The following is a 25055-nucleotide window of genomic DNA, read 5'->3' on the forward strand; positions in this document are numbered from 1 at the left end:
TCTGCCTCTCTCCTTATATCTCTCTTATATAATATATGTATGTTTGTATTCTGAGTATAGCAGTGGAGGTGAGACTTGCAGAAAGCAGCAGATACACATCTCCCTTCCCAAACACAAGCTTAGAGTCTCCTGCTGGGAAAGAAGGCGGTATTATAGTATAAACATAATATATATAGAGAGAGTGTAATGTATGTACAGTAGAAACAGTGCAGTACAACCACAGTGAGTGGGTTTGAAAATGTTATACGTTTGATTTTTAAATTTGTTTTTTTAGTCTAATATTACAAATGGGATCTAAGCTTGAATCTTTTATTGTACAGACTCATTGACACGTCTATGAAACGGACCTTCTCGTGTTTCTATGATACATTTTTAAGCATTTATGGTATTCCCCAAAAACCAGTGAGTCGTTTCAACTTTTTTCAAAACGTTTTTTTTTTTTTTCTGTCTTCGGACTCAAAAAAGTAATAAAATAAGTGTTGTTGTAAATACTCTGTAATGTTGTTGTTTGTTAATAAAAAAGCAAAAAGCAAAAAGTGATGTGTGATTATTGTGTACGTCCTTTTAATGCAGTTTTTACTTAGGTATGCAAAACTAGATTAAGGAAATTAAATGAGTTTTAAATGAGAGCACAGATTCAATTATTTCAGGAGACAATTTGTAATTTGAAATACTGATTTATCTATTTTTCTTACATAATCATAGTATAGTTTCCTTACATATAAACAGTGGTTACCACGTGTACAACATATACAAATGAATAAAGGTGAGCCATTGAAAAGGGATTACAAATACAATCTTTTATTTTAACTTTATTAAACAAAATACATTCCATATGAAACACACATTGAAGTCAGAGACACAGAGAACAAAACGCTCATTTACCAGACGTTAAATAGTCCCTCTCTCTGTCAGTGAAGTACCAGTTTAACATATTATAGTTTCTTAATATCTGTTCAAATCTCACTTTGGCTTTAATTCAGCGACACCATCCTGAGAGAAAGTCCTTCTGATGAGAGGAAGAGGGGAGGAAAGAAATTAGGAAATGATGAAGGGAAGTGGAGGAATGTAAGGGAGGATAAACATGTACTGTAAGTGCACGAGGTTCGAGTGTCCTGTTGTCCTAAAAATGATGACACAAATAAAAAATAGCGCTCCATTAATGTCCCAAAACACATCACTGTTACTGTTCCTTCATTACATCCCACAATCACCTTCCTGCCGCAGCAAATACTCACTAAAGCCCCAAATGTGGATTCATCCGCCGCAGAAAATAGTCCCTTAACACATGTGTTAAAATGGTGTCTTTTCTTTAAGGATATATGTCTTTGGTCGCATCCAATGGGCTGTGAGAGAAATAATGGATATAAGGAAGTGTTAAGGGATATAGGTCCTGGCTAATTGTTCAACACATTTGCTTTATTGTCCTGTGTAGGAATCTATATAGTTAAGTTTCACACATATTCCTCCTATTGGTAAAATGGCTAGTTTCTTGTTTTTTTTTAGTCAATTGCTTCAAGTGTGACAGAAATGTCAGACAAATAAAGGAATTTCCCACAGGATTACACACATGGAAGTGCAGAGGAGGTTCTAATAACGCTGTTTTACCACTACATATGCACACAATATAAATGAAATGTCAAATAAATAAATATATATAGTTGGTGGAAGAAGATGGAAGAAGTATTTCAGCAGAAATGGAAGAGTGTAACAAAACAATAAATAGGAATATGTGTGTGTGTATGTGTGTGTCACTGGAAGGAGAACCCAGATGCCGGCAGACCTCCACACCACTGGCTGATGAACTTGAGGACGTCCTGACACTCTGAACTGTGAGTGGTCTGCGGAGGAAGACAAACACAAAAAAAATCGACCTATCACAAATCAGATCCAACACACACCTTCACTGCTGCATGACGAAATTATAAAGGTGTGTGTGTGTGTGTGTGTGTGTGTGTGTGTGTGTGTGTGTGTGTGTGTGTGTGTGTGTGTGTGTGTGTGTGTGTGTGGTGTGTGTGTGTGTGTGTGTGTGTGTGTGTGTGTGTGTGTGAGAGTGGAGTGCAGATAAGGATGCTGCAATCCGTCGACTCTGCTGATTCACATAAAATCACTGATGTTGAGAGAGATGATGAAACTCAGTGAAATGAGTTCGGCTGTTTTAAGTGAGACTCAGAGTCTTCACTGCAGTAAAAGTACTCGTACCACACTGTGAAAATACTCTACGAGAAGTACAAATCCTGCATTGAGATGTTATTTGTGTAAAAATAAGAAAGTATGATCAAGAAAATGTACTTTAACTGTACTTTAGAGTAAGAAAATGTCCCTGACTGTTGTACTATAACTACTGAAGTTCAAGGTTCAAGGTTCAAGGCTTTTATTGTCATGTGATCATAGCTACAGTGTAGATATGACAATGAAAATCCTAGGTCACAGGCTCCTCCAACAGAGCAACACAATGAAACAGATAAAATAGTGCAAGTGAATACAAATAAAATAGAGTAGAAGTAGTGCAAGGAGAGTCTATATACAAGTGAGTGGAATATGATATATTAGATACATAATGTGTAAGTTGCAAACAGATGAATGTTCTTTCTAAAGTTCAGGTGTTTAACGGTCTTACGGCCTGTGGGATGAAACTGTCCCTGAGTCTGGTAGTATAAGTAAGTATATAAAGGATAAAGTATATACAATAATGTACTTAATTGCATTTCAACACTGGATATTCTTTGTGTGTGTCTCACCTTTGTGGTCACCAGGAAGTTGTTCCAGTCTGTCTTGTTGGCCGCCTTCCCCACAGAGGAGAACTCGATCTTATCCCTCAGCACCGGGTAACCTGGGGGCAGGAACACCAGAGTCAGGGTGTGTGTGCGTGTGTGCGTGTGTAGTGTGTGTGTGTGTGTGTGTGTGTGGTGTGTGTGTGTGTAGTGTGTGTGTGTGTGTGTGTGTGTGTTGTGTGTGTGTGTGTGTGTGTGTGTGTGTGTGTGTGTGTGTGTGCTGTGTGTGTGTGTGTGTGTGTGTGTGTGTGTGTGTGTGTGTGATTGTGTGTGTGTGTGTGTGTGTGTGTGTGGGTGTGTGTGTGTGGTGTGTGTGTGTGTGTGTGTGTGTGTGTGTGTGTGTGTGATGTGTGTGTGTGTGTGTGTGTGTGTGTGTGTGTGTGTGTGTGTGTGTGTGTGTGTGTGTGTGTGTGTGTTACCGGTGAGGACACAGGGCAGAGATCGGAGGCCGGTGTTAGCGGCCACCAGCGACGCTTCGTACGAGTTCCTCTCGTCACGTGGGAGAACCTGCTCCAAACGGTTGTCCATGGAAACCATCAGCACCCAATCACGGATCTCCTCCCTCTGGGCCTCCTGCAACACACACACACACACATTTACAAAAAGTCACGTCAGCGTTTCAATGTAGTCTTGTGTTAGCAAAATCTCCCTGGTCACCGGCTTGGTCTTCAATCTCAGGATCCATGTATTTATGATCCTCTCAAGAATGGAAGTAGTCATCACATACAGAGCATTTGGTACAACTAGTTCCTGAACTGTGTCCTTCAAAAAAGTACTAACTTTTCTTAAAATTCAGAATTTCTCAAAATGCAGACTCTCAAAATTATGACTTGTTCTCAAAATCTCAAAATTATTACTTTTTCTCAAAATCTCAAAATTATGACTTTTTCTCAAAATCTCAAAATCATGACTTTTTCTCAAAATCTCAATGTCAAGTTGTTAAATATTAGCAACTGGCTCACATGCCTCTATTTTTTTGACGCTGTTCTATATATTATTCCTTTTTAATTTGAATGTGATGATAAGATGTCTTACGGTGACGCAGAGTTTGGTGGGAACTGAAACCTCGAAGGGGATGTCGGTGTCCAGGAAGTCGGTGTGGTCCAGAGCGTCCAGCGTCCCCTCGTCGAACGCCTGGAGACAGAAAACAACCAAATAAAACCAGGAACAAAAAACCTGATTCATAGTTTAAACGTCTAAAAGTGTTGGGAGGGGTTTCTGTTTCATGCCTTTCTTTTAAAATAACTAAATACCTCAAACATGCTCTAATTGTCTTGTTTATTTTTATGCTGACGACACCGTAAAAGTCACAGGTACATTTCAAATCTAGAAATCATGGTCGATGTATTTCAACTTTGTTATCGTCCAGTTGAGTTAGTTAGTGAGAGTTCACTCACATCACACAGATCCAGGAAGTGATTGAGGAAGATGAAGGCCATGTTCTCCCAGCCAACAGCCTGCAGGGTTAAATATATAACGAATCTAGTTAGTCCGGTACACAGGTTCATATCTCGTGTATAAATCACAACATTCTGACTTTTTCTCAAAATTCTGACATTTTCTCAAAATGTTGACTTTTTCTCAAAATTCTGACTTTTTTTCTCTAAATCTCAAAATTCTGACTTTTTCTCTAAAAATTCTGACTTTTTCTCTAAATCTCAAAATTCTGACTTTTTCTCTAAAAATTCTGACTTTTTCTCTAAATCTCAAAATTCAGACATTTTTCTCAAAATTCAGACTTTTTTTCTCTAAATCTCAAAATTCAGACTTTTTTCTCTCAAAATTCAGACTTTTTTACTAAAAATCTCAAAATTCAGACTTTCTCTCAAAATTCAGATTTTTTTTCTCTAAATCTCTAAATTCAGACTTTTTCTCTAAAAATTCAGACTTTCTCTCAAAATCCAGACTTTTTCTCAAAATCCAGATTTTTTTCTCTAAATCTCAAAATCCAGATTTTTTTCTCTAAATCTCAAAATTCTGACTTTTTCCTCAAAATTCATAAATTCTGACTTCTTACTCAAAATTCTGACTTCTTACTCAAAATCTCTAAATTCAATGACTTTTTAGAATATCTTGGAATTTGTACCATGTTGTCCATATACAGGAATAGAACAAAATGGATTTACCAATTTTAGACACTAAAACTAAATATAAAAAAACTATAAAGTACAGAGACTCCATTTAAAGTGGAATAACTCCTGTGTCTCCCCCTCTGATCAGAAACCCACCCTGCAGGCCAGCCCCGCCTCGTAGAAAGCTTTGTCAGCAGGAACGAGCTCGGTGTGACGCAGCAGAGAAACGGACAGCCTGGCTGGGAGACTCACCTGAAACACAGCAGAGGAACAAGACTTCATTTAGCTCCAAATGTTGCTAAAGAAACTGAAACGTTCAAATAATCTATATGATCACGTGTTGTAAGTCATGCTCGTGAGTTTCATCCTTCAGTTTATCTAAAGAGACCTTTGTACCATGAATGTGTTAATTACAGAGGTGGGAAGTAGTGGACTACAAATACTTCGTTACTGGACTTAAGTACATTTTTCTGTTATCAGTGCTTTACTCCACTACTTTTAACTTTGACTTCTTACATTTTGAACCCAAATACCTGTACTTTCTACTTCTTACATTTTGAACCCAAATACCTGTACTTTCTACTTCTTACATTTTGAACCCAAATACCTGTACTTTCTACTTCTTACATTTGAACACAATACCTGTTACTTTTCTACTTCTTACATTTGAACACAAATACCTGTACTTTCTACTTCTTACATTTTGAACACAAATACCTGTACTTCTACTTCTTACATTTTGAACACAAATACCTGTACTTTCTACTTTCTTACATTTTGAACACAAATACCTGTACTTCTACTCTCTTACATGTTTGAACACAAATACCTGTACTTTCTTTCTCTTCTTACATGTTGCACACTAATACCTGGACTTTCCTACTTCTTACATTTCCAACAGGCTGGTTCCTTTAGTTGAATGTGTGTTTGGTGGCGTGATCATTATTATTTAGAGTCATTGCGTGCCTATTGATTTGAACACGATCCGTGTATCCATCATTTCCTGGGGCCTCATTTATAAAGGGATATACGCTCAAAAAATGGCGTACGCCAGTTTCTACGCAATGTTTTGCGATTCTTATAAAATACTAACTTGACGGGAAAATGTGCGGTCCTCCACGCAAACTCTGACCCATGCGTACGCACTAAGCACACACACGGGAGAGACGAGAAACTGCGACACCGTTGGCAGAAGGAAGAATGGAGAGAAATATGTGGAAATAATACCATAAATAAAATGTTACCTCTCATTTATCAAATATGAAGAATTCATTTTCAAACATTGATTAAAGCCAATCTTTAAATGATTAAACAAACGCCTGTTTGAGACTCCTCAGTGCACACAAAAACATAACTTGGAGAAATAAATAAATACGGATATGTTATTGAAAACCACCTCGAATATGTTGTGTTAATGTTATGAAATGTTTTCTCATAAATGATGCGGTAAGCAGGAGGACAGAATTACGTCTAAACTGACGCCGTTTTGCTTTTCTATAGGTTGTAGATACGAGCATGGTTTTATATACTATCACGTTTAATCGTGTTTTATGCCGTTTGCCAAGACTTGATAAGTCGCTCGTAAAACACAGGAGGTATGGAAACTAAGAACACCGTGGTAAATTGTACAGCTAATATAACACAACACATTGTATTTCCTTTAACAGGTGGATTATGGATATATAGTTGCTGATCGACAGCTGGAACACAAACCACCAAATAAAACAAAAATAATTCAGATCCAGTCGTCATGACTACACTCCGGAGGGATTCCCGATCATTTCTTACAGTTTCTCATCAAGGGGGTGTCTCCTGTCCCCGGGACAAACACACTGCCTGAGGAAGGTTATGTGTATTTGTTTTGTCATTAACTTTTTTCGGACCACTTATTTATTTATTTTGGTGACGATCCGACCTCCATGCTGCTACTCTGGTTCAAACTGCATCCACCAAACAATATGATTTATCTCGACCTCCCCACAATAACCAAAATCTGACGCGGTGTGAGATGTCTTTTTTAGCTGTTCTATCGTCATTTCCTGCAATCTTCTTCATGCAGTCAGTCAAAATGAATGAATGAATGGGCGTTTCTTTGACTATGTATAGGCAAATATGGGCGTTACGAGTCGATTGTGATTTATCAAGGGAAACAGGCGTAGGGAGTGCCGTACGCACTTCCCTCGCCGGTACGCAATGTTTTGTGAATCGGAAAATGGCGAACAATTTATGTACCTATTTTTGTGCTTTGTACTACGTAAGCAACCTTCCTACGTCAATCCTACGCAAGGCGTTATAAATGAGGCCCCTGGTCTTCTCTAAAGAAGAGGGACCAATGAAAACGTTGTCATGTTGCCGTTGTTCAGCATGGAAACATTCATTAGCTAACAATGACATTATTGTTCTATTAATATAAAGGGAGGTCAGGTACTCTTTAAAACAGATGCTAGTTATGGGTACTTTTTACTGAAGTACATTTCAAAGCCCTCTTTACTTTTACTTGAGTAAAGAAGTTTAGTCAGTACTTCTACTTTCACCAGAGTATTTTTAAACACGAGTATCTGTACTTCTACTTGAGTAAAGGATGTGTGGACTTTTGCCAGCTCTGCTTATTGAGCATAGGGTCTTGTAACATGTGATTGTGAAAGATCCAAAGGTATAGTGCTGTGTAAACTAAAAAGAAGTGTATAAAACCTGTAATATTCTGTTTTTCTTCAGACAGACTCATATACTCTTGGCGGACTTGGTGCAAGCATTCTGGCTCTTATACTGTTGTACAACAATATAATATTTCCTTCAATCAGCAGTGTGTCTGTGTCTCTATGTTGTTATAGCTTGTTATGTCTTCAGTGTCTAAGGTTTCGGATCCATGACAGAAATCTAGTATTTAGTCAGGTTAGATGCAGGTACAAATAGTGATCATAGAGAGTTCATTGTACCAGCTGAGTGACTCCTCTGGTTGCAGATCTTGTGGCGTAGTAGTGAGCGATCAGAAGCATCTGCTCAAAGTCCTCATGAGCCGGAGAGTTAGCTTCAGCAGACCTGGACATGTTCTCACACTGAAAACACACAAAAGCATACACTTAAAGGTCCCCTATTATCCTCTTCTTCATCAATATATTATAGGTCTCAGATATATACAGAACATGTCTCTGATTGGCTGAAACACCAAACAGATCATTGCAGCATTACCCATAATCCCCTCTGTTTCAGCCCTGTTTCCAAAGTGCTGATTCTCTGTCTGTTACTTTAGATGAAAATAAGGAGCCCCTCCCCACGCCCCTCTGAGAGATATTTGGTTACAAAGAACTCAATGGTGCTCTAGGAGGAGATTCAGGTGATAAGGGGGGGGGGGTTACCTTGGTTGCTGATTGGCTAATGGTTACACAAGCCAACACATCGTTATGACATCATCAAGTGGCCAAAATCTGATCAGCTCATTTTCAGACAGGTTTTTATAGAAATGGATCAGGACAAAAAGAGAGATAATCTTTGTTCCTGAAACTTTCAGAGTCTCTTTCCACAGAGGGGACACATGTTGATGTAGAAGAGACATGAAGAAGAGGGGACACATGTTGATGTAGAAGAGACATGAAGAAGAGGGGACACATGTTGATGTAGAAGAGACATGAAGAAGAGGGGACACATGTTGATGAAGAAGAGACATGAAGAAGAGGGGACACATGTTGATGTAGAAGAGACATGGAAGAAGAGGGGACACATGTTGATGAAGAAGAAGACATGCAGAAGATGGGGACACATGTTGATGGTAGAAGAGACATGAAGAAGAGGGGACACATGTTGATGAAAGAGAAGGACATGAAGAAGAGGGGACACATGTTTGATGTAAGAAGAGACATGAAGAAGAGGGGACACATGTTGATGTAGAAGAGACATGAAGAAGAGGGGGACACATGTTGATGTAGAAGAGACATGAAGAAGATGGGACACATGTTGATGTGAAGAGAGACATGAGGAAGAGGGGACACATGTTGATGTAGAAGAGACATGAGGAAGAGGGGACACATGTTGATGTAGAAGAGACATGAAGAAGAGGGGACACATGTTGATGTAGAAGAGACATGAGGAAGAGGGGACACATGTTGATTGTAGAAGAGACATGAGGAAGAGGGACACATGTTGAGTAGAAGAGACATGAAGAAGAGGGGACAACATGTTGATGTAGAAGAGACATGAGGAAGAGGGGACACATGTTGATGTAGAAGAGACATGAGGAAGAGGGGACACATGTTGATGTAGAAGAGACATGAGGAAGAGGGGACACATGTTGATGAAGAAGAGACATGGAGAAGAGGGGACACATGTTGATGTAGAAGAGACATGAGGAAGAGGGGACACATGTTGATGTAGAAGAGACATGAGGAAGAGGGGACACATGTTGATGTAGAAGAGACATGAGGAAGAGGGGACACATGTTGATGTAGAAGAGACATGAGGAAGAGGGGACACATGTTGATGAAGAAGAGACATGGAGAAGAGGGGACACATGTTGATGTAGAAGAGACATGAGGAAGAGGGGACACATGTTGATGTAGAAGAGACATGAGGAAGAGGGGACACATGTTGATGTAGAAGAGACATGAGGAAGAGGGGACACATGTTGATGTAGAAGAGACATGAGGAAGAGGGGACACATGTTGATGAAGAAGAGACATGAAGAAGAGGGGACACATGTTGATGTTAGAAGAGACATGAAGAAGAGGGGACACATGTGATGTAGAAGAGACATGAAGAAGAGGGGGACACATGTTGATGTAGAAGAGACATGAAGAAGAGGGGACACATGTTGATGTAGAAGAGACATGCAGAAGAGGGGACACATGTTGATGTAGAAATACATGAAGAAGAGGACACATGTTGATGTAGAAGAGACATGAAGAAGAGGGGACACATGTTGATGTAGAAGAGACATGAAGAAGACGGGGACACATGTTTGATGTAGAAGAGACATGAAGAAGAGGGGACACATGTTGATGTAGAAGAGACATGAAGGAAGAGGGGACACATGTTGATGTAGAAGAGACATGAAGAAGAGGGGACACATGGTGATGTAGAAGAGACATGAAGAAGAGGGGACAACATGGTGATGTAGAAGAGACATGAAGAAGAGGGGGACACATGTTGATGTAGAAGAGACATGAAAGAAGAGGGGACACATGTGATGTAGAAGAGACATGAAGAAGAGGGGACACATGTTTGATGTAGAAGAGACATGAAAAAGAGGGGACAATGTGATGTAGAAGAGACATGAAGAAGAGGGGACACATGTTGATGTAGAAGAGACCTGAGGAAGAGGGGACACATGTTGATGTAGAAGAGACATGAGGAAGAGGGGACACCTGTTGATGTAGAAGAGAATGAAGAAGAGGGACACATGTTGATGTAGAAGAGACATGAGAGAAGAGGGGACACATGTTGATGTAGAAGAGACATGAGGAAGAGGGGACACATGTTGATGTAGAAGAGACATGAAAAGAGGGGACACATGTTGATGTAGAAGAGACATGAGGAAGAGGGGACACATGTTGATGTAGAAGAGACATGAGGAATGAGGGGACACTGTTGATTGTAGAAGAGACATGAGGACATGTAAGAGGGAGAATAGGGGACACATGTTGATGAAGAAGAGACATGGAGAAGAGGGGACACATGTTGATGTAGAAGAGACATGAGGAAGAGGGGACACATGTTGATGTAGAAGAGACATGAGGAAGAGGGGACACATGTTGATGTAGAAGAGACATGAGGAAGAGGGGACACATGTTGATGTAGAAGAGACATGAGGAAGAGGGGACACATGTGATGAAGAAGAGACATGGAGAAGAGGGGACACATGTTGATGTAGAAGAGACATGAGGAAGAGGGGGACACATGTTTGATGTAGAAGAGACATGAGGAAGAGGGGACACATGTTGATGTAGAAGAGACATGAGGAAGAGGGGACACATGTTGATGTAGAAGAGACATGAGGAAGAGGGGACACATGTTGATGAAGAAGAGACATGAAGAAGAGGGGACACATGTTGATGTAGAAGAGACATGAAGAAGAGGGGACACATGTTGATGTAGAAGAGACATGAAGAAGAGGGGACACATGTTGATGTAGAAGAGACATGAAGAAGAGGGGACACATGTTGATGTAGAAGAGACATGAAGAAGAGGGGACACATGTTGATGTAGAAAATACATGAAGAAGAGGGGACACATGTTTGATGTAGAAGAGACATGAAGAAGAGGGGACACATGTTGATGTAGAAGAGACCTGAAGAAGAGGGGACACATGTTGATGTAGAAGAGACATGAAGAAGAGGGGACACATGTTGATGTAGAGAAGAGACTGAAGAAGAGGGGACACATGTTGATTGTAGAAGAGACATGAAGAAGAGGGGACACATGGTGATGTAGAAGAGACATGAAGAAGAGGGGACACATGGTGATGTAGAAGAGACATGAAGAAGAGGGGACACATGTTGATGTAGAAGAGACATGAAAAAGAGGGGACCATGTTGATGTAGAAGAGACATGAAGAAGAGGGGACACATGTTGATTTGAAGAAGAGACATGAAGAAGAGAGGACACATGTTGATGTAGAAGAGACATGAAGAAGAGGGGACACATGTTGATGTAGAAGAGACATGAAAAAGAGGGGACACATGTTGATGTGAATGAGACTTGATTAGAAGAGACATGAAGAAGAGGGGACACATGTGATGTAGAAGAGACATGAAGAAGAGGGGACACATGTTGATTGTAGAAGAGACATGAAGAAGAGGGGACACATGTTGATGTAGAAGAGACATGAAGAAGAGGGGACACATGTTGATGTAGAAGAGACATGAAGAAGAGGGGACACATGTTGATGTAGAAGAGACATGAGAAGAGGGGACACATGTTGATGTAGAAGAGACATGAAGAAGAGGGACACATGTTGATGTAGAAGAGACATGAAGAAGAGGGGACACATGTTGATGTAGAAGAGACATGAAGAAGAGGGGACACATGTTGATGTAGAAGAGACATGAAGAAGAGGGGACACATGTTGATGTAGAAAAGACATGAAGAAGAGGGGACACATGTTGATGTAGAAGAGACATGAAGAAGTGGATGTTGCACAATAGGTCCCCTTTAAACTCTACTTAAGGTGTTTTTGTCAGCTGTAAAATGGACCCTGCTGTGGTTTACCAGCTGCAGCAGGAAGTTGCGGAGGTCGGCCCACATCCGGTAAGACTCGGGTCCGTCGGTGTCGGGGAGGTTGATCAGATCCAGGAACAGCCGCTTGTAGATGTTGAAGTTCTGGGAGTAAAAGATAGATGCTTGTTTCATTAAATACATATACAGAAAACTAAACATGGCGGATGTTTTTGTTGCTCGAATCTGGCTTTTAACACATTTTATAGGGGAACAATGTTTGAAAGAACATCCATATCTGTTTGCAACTTACATATATCAATATTCCAATTACTTGTATACAGACTATTCTGCACTATTTCTATTCTATTTTACTTGATTTACTTGCACTATTATCTGTGTTACGGAGCGTCCACACAGCAGCGTTACAAAATCTTGGAACGCTTCTGCCCATTCACTTTGAATGGGGTGACGTCACTTTGCCTCACTTTTCGCCGAACTGCATTGTGGGAAGCAGAGCGGAGATTTTCAGGATTTTCAGGATTCAAAGTTGAGCAATGTTCAACTTTTGAGGCTAAGGTGGAAGCGTCAGCCAATCAAATCCCGTGTACGCAAATCTGACCGTTCAAGCTCTAGCCAATCAAACGGCGTGTATGCTGGGAGAGACATACCGCAGGTCATTTCCTCATATTCCAAAAAATGGAGGAGAAATTAGCGGTAGGGAATCACCCGGTGCTTTATGACCAGTCCCTATTTACCTACCGGGATACAAACCGGAGGAGCCAGGCATGGAGGGAGGTGGCAGAGACAGTGGTAGGTTTTCGCCTGTTTGGGGAGTTTATATCCAGTTTACTTTAAACTTTTTTGCTTCGTATGTCGGGGGCGGGAGATTCATGTGATTGGTTGTTGGTCGCGTTGCTCGCAAAAAATCCCCAAGCTTCAGATACGCCCACCTCCAAGATTTTTTTAACGCTGCTGTGTGGACGGTCCGTTATTGTGTTGCTCTGTTGGAGGAGCGTGTGCCCTAAGATGTTCATTGTCATAACTACAGTGTAGCTATGATCACATGACAAGAAAAGCCTTGAATCTTGAATTGAAAAAAGCACTTTAATGGTAACTACACCAACAAAAGCCAGTCTTTCGGGTCCTCTCTATACTCATCTGAAACTAAGTTGAAATAAAGAACTGATTTGAAGCAGTTTCTTGTGAATAATGAGTTACCTGAGGGTTAGGAGGAGCTCCGTGCTGGACGTAGAGCTGCAGAGCCTTCGGAGCATCTTCGTCTTTGATGAGGTGTGTCGCGTACAGAGCCACGTACTTCTGCAGGATCTTAAAGTTCTGACAACAGGGAGGATGATGAGGAGCACTCACTACAGGATATTTAATTACTTTATTCAAAGGGAATCTTGACATCCATGCAGTTTTACATATTTACTAATGGATGGTTCGATCACGATAAATAATACTTTGTAATGTAACTATATTCTTTGTCTGTTATCAACATCTTAACTCAAATAACCAGGTGAGTAAAGTTGTCTTGTGTTCTCAGTACCTGTTTGGATGCTGTTTCCAGACATTTCTCCCACTGGCCTCTCTCTGCATACATGTCCAGCGCTGCCATCACATCCACTCCCACCAGCTAGAAAACACACACACACACAGGCTTTACAAAACTACCTTCTAGTTACACAAACAACATGAAACAAGGGTACCACTTTACAATAAGACTACCCTAATAAAGGGTTGACGAATAGTTTGTAATTCATTTATTAATTAGGTTGTGAACACTTTATAAATCATTAATAAGCTTTTATAAGACATGAGATAAACAGGGCGACTGTGACCGGTTGCTTGCCAAATAGTGAGCCCACATGTATCTGTACTGCTAAGCCTTATATTGGCTACCTAGCTTACTTCGTCTCCTTCATCAGCCAGCATCCTTGGTATCTGTTGCTCACTGAGTTGATTCTCGCTAAGTAGCCAATATAAGGCTTAGTCATCTTGCCAAATAGTGAGCCTGTGTTGATGTTTGAACACTATGTTAGAACTGGTTTATAAATGGCTCTTAATGATTAATAAAGTCTTTACAACCTAATTCATAACCTAATTATGAACCCTTTATGAATGCTTTATAAGGGTAGTCTTATTGTAAAGTGGTACCACAACAAGTAATGTTTTCTAGATTGATTTGTTAAAAGTAAAATGGGAACTTATTTGCTCATCCAAATACCAGTGGATTAGAGTTATTTTCTTTGTGAGGACTTAAATAACCAGAAATCTTGTAAATCTCAGTAAAAAGTACACTGCAGAAATCTTGTATTGTGGCCTTAAACTTGAACAAAGGGTTTAACTGGATGACTAATTGTTGTTTTCTGTTTATTTTATACATAAAAAAACTTGAATTGAGTTAATGATACCTCATATTGTGATGATGGTGAATTTGGTCCTAATAATGCCCAGATTAGATTGATAATAATGCCATTTTTCCTCAATAAGATGTTATATCGAGTGTGTAACAGAGTGTGTAACAGAGTGTGTAATAGAGTGTGTAGTTGTACGTACAGAGTCAGCTTTGCCTTGGTTCTTCAGGTGCTCTTTATATTTCTGGTCCACATAATCCTCGTACCTGCCAAAGATCAGAGTAATGACATGCAAGGCAAAGACATTAAAGGAGCAGCAAATGTGAAAACTACAAGAGTAAATGAACTTCGTTGATGTGCAGTGTGTGTGTGTGTGTGTGTGTGTGTGTGTGTGTGTGTGGGTGTGTGTGTGTGTGTGTGTGTGTGTGTGTGTCAGACCTGGGCTCCAGCTCCTTGGCGACCCTCTTGGCTTTGTTCCACTCCTCTCCCTCAATAAACACATCGATGGCCTCTTTGATCAGGTTCATGTTCAGGTAGAGCTCAGCAGCCTTAGACATTAAAACACAAAACACACAAAAGAAGGAGAAAAAAACAGGCTAATTAAAAATATAATTAAATCTGACTCATACAAGCTTGTTTAAAGCAAATTATTCAATATTCTGTTGGTTCGCTTCACTTAACAGGTTGAAACAAGGTCAAAATGGGGTGTGTGTGTGTGTGTGTTCACCCACAGCGTTGTACTTCATCAGCTTTGTGAGTCGAGGTCCGACCAACTGGACGACCTCCTCCGCTCGATCTGCACTCAGGAACTTGATGGACAGCTCTGCTGCCTGAAAAAACACACACACACACACACACACACACACACACACACACACACACACACACACACACACACACACACACACACACACACACACACCACACACACACACACACAACACACACACACACACACACACACACACACACACACACACACACACACACACACACACACACACACACACACACACACACACACACACACACACACACACACACACACACACACACACACACACACACACACACACACACACACACCACACACACACACACACACTGTAGTTTCTTTTTTGGATGTGTTGTGAGCTCTGGAGAGCGAAATCAAAACGTGGATATCGAGACTTTCCACTGGAAGCCGCATATTGATCCTGTTGACCTCTGACCTCCAGCAGAACAACGCTCAATCCTCAAATGAGCTTTCACTATTACTCTATTTCACTATTCCTCACGTTAGTTAATTAAACCCCCAAAAGAGACGAGAAATATTGATCTCTGCGACCCCGTGACCTCTGTGTGCAGCGACACCGTCAGACCAAACCATTCACAGTCCCAGTGATTGGATCTGCACTGCTCTTTAATCAATAAATCCCAGTATCAGCTGTGAAGGGCCGGAAGCAAAGCTATTGATGTGGGTGACCCCGTGACCCCTACTCTTCCCACAGTATCATGGTTTATATCATCCATCCTCCAGCATGCTGAATGTGAACGCTAATTAGTGGATTATAATGTATTTGTGTTTCTGTTGTGGACACATTCAAAAGGTTTTATCACCCACACTGTGTACTTATGTTATATTTTTGTTCACTATTGAAAAAAACTCTAATAAAAGATACATTTAATTGTACATACAACAACACCCATGTCATAATAATTAGGGATGCTCCGATCGCCAATTTTGGGGCCGACCGCCGGAATCAGTATCGGCCGATACCGATCCGATCGAGTGGGCGGGGCCTATGGGGATCTTCCATTTAAAGTGATGTTTACAACTCAGTTAATGGGGCTCATTCACTGGCGCTTCCACAAACAACAACCAACATAATTATTACATTCAAATGAAGTACATTATTCAAGTTTACATTAACTTTGGAGAATAACACGGGAGATAATGAGCGGAGCTCTCTCTCTCTCTCTCTCCCCCTCTCTCTCTCTCCTGACAGCCTGTCAGTATCTCATGCAGCTCACTGATCCAGTAATGAGTGACCCGACAGTGAAGAATAAATATATTTATAACTAGTTTAGCTTGTTCCAGAGGTAGATAAAATAGCTAAGTGTGTTAGGTCTAACTCTTAGTGTGTGTTGCTCCGCTCACCGGTCCGTCACAGCGGGTGGAGCTGCAGGATTTCTGCTTCACACACGTTGCATACCGCTATTTTATTGTCTTTTTCGGACACTTAAAATACTGCCAGACTGGTGAAGCCATCTTGGCGAGCTTGTTTTGCCGCGCACAGAGACAAGTCTCATGTATTTTACGTCATGTGATCGGCTCTCACGATCTGCATTTTTAGAGAGCACCGATCGATCGGCAGAGAGTGAATACCGTTCGATCGATCGGAGCATCCCTAATAAAAATACATGAACAAGAAAGAGAGAAAGACTTGGCTTTTCTAAATGATACAAAATGTTAAATGTGACAGCCGCTAACTGAACCGTACGCTAATTATTGTCTCATTTGTCGTCTGATAAACAGTAAATCCAATGTAATTATGTTCCCCATATCACTATTTAAAGCTACTTAAGCTGTCATAGGAACCATCAATACAAAAGGTGGCGACATTTTGCAAAAGTACATTTTCATTTCAACCTACAATCTGATCCCCCTCTACGAATAAAAAAATATATACTAGTAATCCCTTCTGATGTTGACATGTATATAGTTAACTTAATCGGCACTACTTGTAGACTGGTCTAGCAACATAACCTGCACTATTTTATTCAAATGTGTCGTACTCTGTTTCATTTGCACACATTTTTTTTTGTCGTTTAAATCATCTGACAATCACTCAAAAGGTACTAAGACACCTCATGTAAGATCTACTCTCTTAGAGGATGACATTATAAAGTAATTAATCCTCCGCCTGGTCATTAAGAATACTATCTTTTACCTTCATCCAGCACTTCTCCATCAGGGCGGCGTTGGAGTCGTCCTTCACCTTCAGATAACTCTCCACGGCCCGGGCGTGTTCCCCAGACTGCTCCCACTCCTTCGCCTGCTCCAGCAGACCCTCCACACCCCTGGAAACACCCAAAACCCACACATTTAATAACACATTAACAAATACAGTTCCTTTGAAGGTTATTTATCAAGATGGCGTCTCAGTTGCTGCTCTTTGTCTTGTTTCAGTTGGTTGATGAATCAGAATCAGGTTTATTGCCAGGTAGGTTAACACATACCAGGAATTTTACTTGGTGTTTTCATACATTAAAATAAAAACAAAACATTAAAGCTCCCATGTCATGCTTTTCCGGTTATTACCCGTCCCCTTGTGTGTTATGAAGGTTTTTCTGCATGTAAACGGTCTGCAGAGTCACAAACCCTCAAAGCACACCCTGTAGCGAGTAAAACTCTAACACAGAAAAGACCTCTGCCCCAAAACGCCTTTTGGAGATTTCTCTTTTTCCATTGTTTTCTTCCTGAGTATGGTGACGTGACCATACCCAAATGGACCCATTGTGTGGAGCTCCTCACACACACAGTCTCTCAGCGGCGAAACTGTGACGCGCTGGGGGGCCTCGCAGATGGGGGTGCTGCAGCCCCCTCAGCAACCCCCCCCCCCTTCCCGCGTCCATTCCCGATGTCTCGCTGTCTCGCAGACCCCACGCAGCAAGCAGGAAATGAACCCAGCTCACACTGTCCGCTCCTCACAGCAGCGAGCCGTGCAACGTCCCGCCAACACGGCACTCAGACCCCACGCAGCATTCTCATCTGTTTGTCATTACTGGTGTCATTTCCTGGTTGCTAACAAACGCCATTGCAACACATAATCACTGATGTTCCGCTTTAACGGTGGTGGACTCATCAGAACAGAGTGGGCGAGCTGACCAATCAGAGCACAGTGGGCTCACAGGGAGGGGGGGGGGGGGGTAGGAGCTCCAACAAGCCGTTAGGACAGAGAGTGAATGCACATACGATACAGAGATGCTGTATGAGAAACCAATGTGAATTTGGAAAATTGAACAATGTAAATCTATTCTAGTAGACCTCAACAATGGAATTATGATCAGTAGAAATGGCCATGACATGGGACCTTAAAAAGAAACAGATAGAAAACTATTTGAAGAAACTATAATAACAGAATTTTTTTTAAATATAAAAGAAATATAGCAATATAGTGTTTATTTTCAGTATAAGTGGCAATAAATGTTCAATATTTTCAATCTTGTCATTCCAAGACTACTATTTGCATAAGGGTAAGAAAAACAAAGGAAAATAGAGGTCGATGATAAAAAAACATTTAAAAAATCTAAATAAAATTGAATTTAAGTGGCAGTATTATTTTAATGTTAAACAGTTGAGAATAATGGCTGTGACAAAGCGTGCCACGACATCTAATATCTCTCAGATTAATCACTCTTTTAAGTAACTTCAGTTATTGTCAAGTCTCAATGTATCCAACAGGTTCATTTGTAGCTATGATCAAAACATTCTGAATTTAACACAAGTCTTTTAAAAGGGTTGAACGCATTCATCTTCACTCCAGTTGGTTTGAAATGAATGTGGAACAAAACACATTGTTTTCTATTTCTGAATCACTTCACACACATCTTCAAATCACCATCACATGACTCACAGAAACCTGCCCTGACCTTCTTCAATGCCTCATTTTCATTACATCTCATAAAAAGGCTTGAAACAACTCGATGATGGGTTTCCGATGCCTGTAAGAAATGTGAATCCTTGCACAGAGCTGTAAACTCGGCAGGAATAATTCAGTGTAACCCTCACTTCCTCGCCCGTTTCCATTGGTAACTTTTGATGTTTTTCTCCCACAAGTCATTCAAGAGGGAGAAGAGCTGCACGCTGCCGGCTAACGAGCTATTCCTTGTTGGTACTTTCAATTTGGGATAATGCATGAGCTGTGTTTTAATAAAGCATCAAACTGCCTCTTTGTGAATAGATGATACTACAGCCTGTGAAATGTTCAGAGAGGGTTTGGTGGTTTCCCTCTGGCTTTGAAGGGCTTTCTTAATAACATAACAAATACAAACTCTTTAAGTACAAACTCCAAAACTCTGATCCATAATAATGAGTCAAGTTAACGAGGAATTTGGCATCTGCTGTTTAAACTAATAGATATAACCGTTTTATGTGGCGAAAACAGTAGTTTCTTATATATTTATTGGGCTTAATCTCACCCGATTCCCTTCTTGGAGGTCTCACTCTCATACTCCTCTTGCAGCAGGGAGAGTTTGTTGGGGATATATTCCTTACAGATACGCATGGCATCACTCCACATGTCTGCATCCTGAAAAACACACAAATCAGAAATCATATATCCGCCCTGCAGTGGGGACATTTACGGAGTTACAACTGCAAAGGTACGGTACAAATCACAACAGAGCCGGCCAGCTAACCAATCAGAGCAGACTGGGCTCTGGTTTCAGACAGAGGGTGAAAAGAGGTGCTGCAGCACAGGCAGTATGAGAAAAATAAAGATCTGTTTGAACATTAAAGCATGGAGACATGTCACAGTAGAGACACTACATACTGATATACACCTGAACATCAGCAGGAGAGGACTCTTTAAAGTAGAGACACTACATACTGATATACACCTGAACATCAGCAGGAGAGGACTCTTTAAAGTAGAGACACTACATACTGATATACACCTGAACATCAGCAGGAGAGGACTCTTTAAAGTAGAGACACTACATACTGATATACACCTGAACATCAGCAAGGAGAGGACTCTTTAAAGTAGAGACACTACATACTGATATACACCTGGAACATCAGCAGGAGAGGACTCTTTAAAGTAGAGACACTAAATACTGATATACACCTGAACATCAGCAGGAGAGGACTCTTTAAATAGAGACACTACATACTGATATACACCTGAACATCAGCAGGAGAGGACTCTTTAAAGTAGAGACACTACATACTGATATACACCGAACATCAGCAGGAGAGGACTCTTTAAAGTAGAGACACTACATACTGATATACACACTGAACATCAGCAAGAGAGGACTCTTTAAAGTAGAGACACTACATCTGATATACACCTGAACATCAGCAGGAGAGGACTCTTTAAAGTAGAGACACTACATACTGATATACACCTGAACATCAGCAGGAGAGGACTCTTTAAAGTAGAGACACTACATACTGATATACACCTGAACATCAGCAGGAGAGGACTCTTTAAAGTAGAGACACTACATACTGATATACACCTGAACATCAGCAGGAGAGGACTCTTTAAAGTAGAGACACTACATACTGATATACACCTGAACATCAGCAGGAGAGGACTCTTTAAAGTAGAGACACTACATACTGATATACACCTGAACATCAGCAGGAGAGGGACTCTTTAAAGTAGAGACACTACATACTGATATACACCTGAACATCAGCAGGAGAGGACTCTTTAAAGTAGAGACACTAAATACTGATATACACCTGAACATCAGCAGGAGAGGACTCTTTAAAGTAGAGACACTACATACTGATATACACCTGAACATCAGCAGGAGAGGACTCTTTAAAGTAGAGAATGGGCTTTTTTTTTGGCCGTTACCTTGTAATATTTGACAGCGAGTTCTGGTCTCTGAGCTCGCAGCAGGAAAGCTTCGGCCTTCTGGAAATCTTTCTGCTCAAAGCAGAACTTGGCTTGTCCGACCAGAACCTCGGACACGCTGTCTGGATCGTGTCCCTCCGCCACCCGCTGAGCACTCGCCCAGTCCTTGTTGTGGACATACCTGCAGCAGAACACATGCCAACATTTTTTGTTTTTAAAGTTAAAATGCTGTGTGTAGGAATGGAACATGAAAAGGGACAATATTTCCCTGTGAAATTGAGTGTAAAATACCATAAAATAACTAAAAGTACTACTAAAAGTACTAAGGAAAGTACATACATTTTGTATTTTAATACCATATTTAAATTTCAGATTTATATTCAGATCCCATTATTGTTTATTATAGTTTCAAGATTCAAGGCTTTTATTGTCATTTGTACATAGCTACAGTGTAGATATGACAATGAAAATCTTAGGTCACAGGCTCCTCCAACAGAGCAACACAATGAAACAGACACAATTGTTAAAATAGTGCAAGTAATTATATGTAAATAACATGGAAATGTGTCTTTTGCACACCACTCGCCTTACGCAGCAAAACATACCTTTCACACAAATTACACAAACAATGTTGCATCTTAAAGTCACTAATTGGCTGTCATAATAAAAGTGCTAAGTAGCTTGTTCTTCCACTGGCATGTAGTCCTTTAAGATATCACGACAGATCACGATACTCACTAGCATTTGAATACACTTACTTGGTTCCAATACACGACTGATCTTCAACAACATATACATATAAACGTACTCCTAATTCTAAAATCTCCTGATCTGTAACACTGAGCTTAATGCACTCACATGAACACGGCTTCTTTGGGTTTTCCAGCTTTGATGAACTCGAACTCGGCCTCAGCAAACTTGCCCTGGAAGAGGAAATGGTTACAGAACGTCAGAATCAGGACTCCTCCCTTCACTGACAGCATGTTTGTGTGCAGCAGGACGTGACGGGTTTACCTCATCCTCCAGGTAAATGGCGTGTTTGAGGTGGATCTCAGGAATCTTTTCCTTACATGAAGCACGAGCCAAATCAAAGGCAAAGTCAAATGAGCTGGGGAGTAAATAAAGAGCAAGATATCTAGTCAGATTTTGCATTTTGGGCTTATTAAAGCCAGCAGGTGAACGTCCTGAAAGAACATGTTCTGCTTCAGATATCAGATGCATTGCGTTCTTGATATACTTTGTTAATCTCTTCACAGCAGTTAACAAATATTTTTAGGGATTTGTTGTTACAAAAAAAGATCCTATAAGTCAATATAATGAGACATTTTCTATTAAAAGTTACTTAAAAAATGACTAATTTGTGTTAAAATGACCTCGAATCTCAAAATGTTGACTTAGTAATGCAAAATAATGAGAAGCTTCCTCAAAAGTCCTTGTTGTTCATTAGTAAGTCACTCCTTATGTTGCAATACTTACTCACTATTGTGTCATGTTAAGTCAACATTTTGAGATATTGAGCCATTATTTTGAAATACAAAGTTATTATTTTGAAAGATGAAGGCATTATTTTAAGATATATATATATTTACATCAAATTGGCTGTAATGGGCTTCCATTCACTCTTCTGCAGTGAGAGTTGCCAAATAAATGTCGTTGTACTTCGTATGATGACAATAAAGATATGTTTTATTCTATTCATACATTCAGGATGTGAGTATATGAAGATAAGTGTATGTCGTGTGAACGTGTTGCAGCTCACAAGTTATTGGCAGCGAACTCGATGGCGTACTCCAGCAGGTTGAACTTGTTGAGCAGTTTGACGGCCGCCTCCCCCCCGAGGCTGCGGGCCCACAGGTAGGCCACCTGCTTCTGGGCTGCAGGACCCCCGTGGCTCTTTGCCACCTGACACACACATGAGCAAATACATCTGTAAATATATATATATATCAAATTGTAATGATTGTAATGATTGTATGTCTGACCTCACCAACTTCAAAAAACGTACAAAAACTCACCTCTTCAAACTGGCTTTTAATGTGTGATTGTTGTTTTAATGCTCGATTTTAATGTGATTAATACTATATTTATTTGTTGTCCTTTTTTACTATCTCTGCAAAGCGACTTTGAGCACCGGAAAAAGCGCTTACAAAATACATTTATTATTTTTATATTATTATTATTATGTATTACTTCATGAATTTTACTTAAAGGTCCCCTATCATGTTATTTTTAGGCAACAGCATATAGGTCTCAGATATATAAAAATATATAAAAAACATGTCTATGAAGTGTTTTGCTCAAAATACCAAACAGATCACCCATTCTAGCCATGCCTCATATCCCTCTATTTCACTTCCTGTTTCAAAAGTGCTGATTTGGGGTATAAAGCTTTAAAAAAAATAAGGATCAGCTCCGTTGTAGCCCCGTTTTTAGAGATTTGGGTACGGAGGAAAAGAGAGAGGGTTTTATTTTCTGACGCTGCGTGAGTTCCCCGACACCGGGGACACATACTTATGTATAAAAGACATCACAAAGTGCATTTTGCATGATAGGTCCCCTTTAACTGTACTGTAGGTGGTTTGTCATGCTGTGCTTTCTGTTATTTTGTTCATGTGTGTCTGTAAGACTTTGCTTTTTTCGGGACCCCCTTGAAAACAAGATGGTGCATCTCAAGGGGTTTATCCTAATACATGTCTATACTGTATATCACTATAGGAGTCCTGCCGCAGTGTGGCTCCCTAACCCTCTCACCACAGATACACCCAGAGACAAAACTCATTTTATAGAAGCTATAAAGTTCCACTGTGCCCCCAAGCAGTAAACAGAATCCACTGGGAAACACACGCAATAAAGTTGTGCCCATAAAGCTTCATTTCATTTCACTTTAAGTACTCCTTTTTTGCATTTATGAGCATCAAATTAACCCTTATTAAATGGTTTATAAACACATTGTAGTCATGTGCAGCCATAAGAATAATTGGTACCACTTTACAATAAGACTACCCTTATAAAAGGATTCATGAAGGGTTTATAATTAGGTTATGAATTAGGTTGTAAACACTTTATTAATCATTAAGAACCATTTATAAACCAGTTCTAACATAGTGTTCATACATCAACACAGGCTCACATATATATATATATATATGATGTATATAAATGAGCTTAAGTTTGACCTGCAGCACCATAAACAATGTTACATTAATGAATCAGTCATTTGCCATGTGGTAAATACTTGTGTATGCTGCTCTTGCTCTTTTGCACTTTTTGCATATCATGTATTTTGTTTTTGCTATGTTTGTAAAATGTAATTTTCTTAAATGTTTTATGTGAGGGACTGCGGATGGAAAATAGCTCAAAGCTAAATCTGGCACTGTTACGCTTGACACATTTGACTGTTTTAAGTGTTCATTACTGTGCATCGTCCCTGCCAAATAAACGATTAAATAAATAAAATTATGTTTTAATAATATACAATATTCTGAAATGAGCTTTTTTTGCATAATGAGTACTTTTACTTTTAAGTATATTTAGATGCTCATACTTGAGTAACATTTGAATACAGGACTTTTACTTTCAGCAGTGGTATTTGGATTTATGTAAAATATGTGAGAACTTCTTCCACTACTGTATTCGGTTTAAAACATAAGACGTGCATGTGGAGTTAATGTGTGCTAAAAGACACTTATTTATTTATTTACACGCACGCACGCACGCACGCACTATTTGGCAAGATGACTAAGCCTTACATTGGCTACTTAGCGAGAATCAACTCAGTGAGCAACAGATACCAAGGATGCTGGCTGATGAAGGAGACGAAGTAAGCTAGGTAGCCACTATAAGACTTAGCAGTACAGATACATGTGGGCTCACTATTTGGCAAGCAACCGGTCACAGTTGCCCTGTTTATCTCATGTCTCAAGCTTATTAATGATATATAAAGTGTTCACAACCTAATTAATAAATGAATTACAAACTATTCGTAAACCCTTTATAAGGGTAGTCTTATTGTAAAGTGGTACCGAATATTTTAAACGGTCAATAATACACAATTTTTGTCAACCATGCACATTTTCAAAAGGCATTTTACTTTGTTATCATTCATTGATTGTTTATACAGCACAT

At 40.0% G+C, this 25055-nt stretch overlaps 1 protein-coding gene across 1 annotated transcript in view; it reads right to left on the reverse strand.

Annotated features, from left to right (window-relative positions):
* Positions 1–1640: 1640 nt before the first annotated feature.
* The window catches only part of ift172 (intraflagellar transport 172), a 63652-nt gene continuing 40237 nt past the window's right edge, over positions 1641–25055 (reverse strand). The window contains exons 30-48 of the mRNA XM_034121239.1: positions 22690–22832; positions 21945–22038; positions 21789–21853; positions 20931–21111; positions 19537–19646; positions 17286–17415; positions 15084–15182; positions 14791–14900; positions 14555–14618; positions 13545–13631; positions 13214–13330; positions 12047–12157; positions 7783–7902; positions 5003–5098; positions 4172–4231; positions 3810–3908; positions 3194–3347; positions 2742–2833; positions 1641–1841 (exon numbers count right to left, since the gene is read on the reverse strand). Coding sequence (XP_033977130.1) covers positions 1752–1841; positions 2742–2833; positions 3194–3347; positions 3810–3908; positions 4172–4231; positions 5003–5098; positions 7783–7902; positions 12047–12157; positions 13214–13330; positions 13545–13631; positions 14555–14618; positions 14791–14900; positions 15084–15182; positions 17286–17415; positions 19537–19646; positions 20931–21111; positions 21789–21853; positions 21945–22038; positions 22690–22832 — 2022 coding nt within the window. The 3' untranslated portion in view covers positions 1641–1751. The remainder of the gene's footprint in view (positions 1842–2741; positions 2834–3193; positions 3348–3809; positions 3909–4171; positions 4232–5002; positions 5099–7782; positions 7903–12046; positions 12158–13213; positions 13331–13544; positions 13632–14554; positions 14619–14790; positions 14901–15083; positions 15183–17285; positions 17416–19536; positions 19647–20930; positions 21112–21788; positions 21854–21944; positions 22039–22689; positions 22833–25055) is intronic.

Source organism: Trematomus bernacchii, unplaced genomic scaffold (genome assembly GCF_902827165.1).
Source record: "Trematomus bernacchii unplaced genomic scaffold, fTreBer1.1, whole genome shotgun sequence".
Lineage (NCBI taxonomy): Eukaryota > Metazoa > Chordata > Actinopteri > Perciformes > Nototheniidae > Trematomus > Trematomus bernacchii.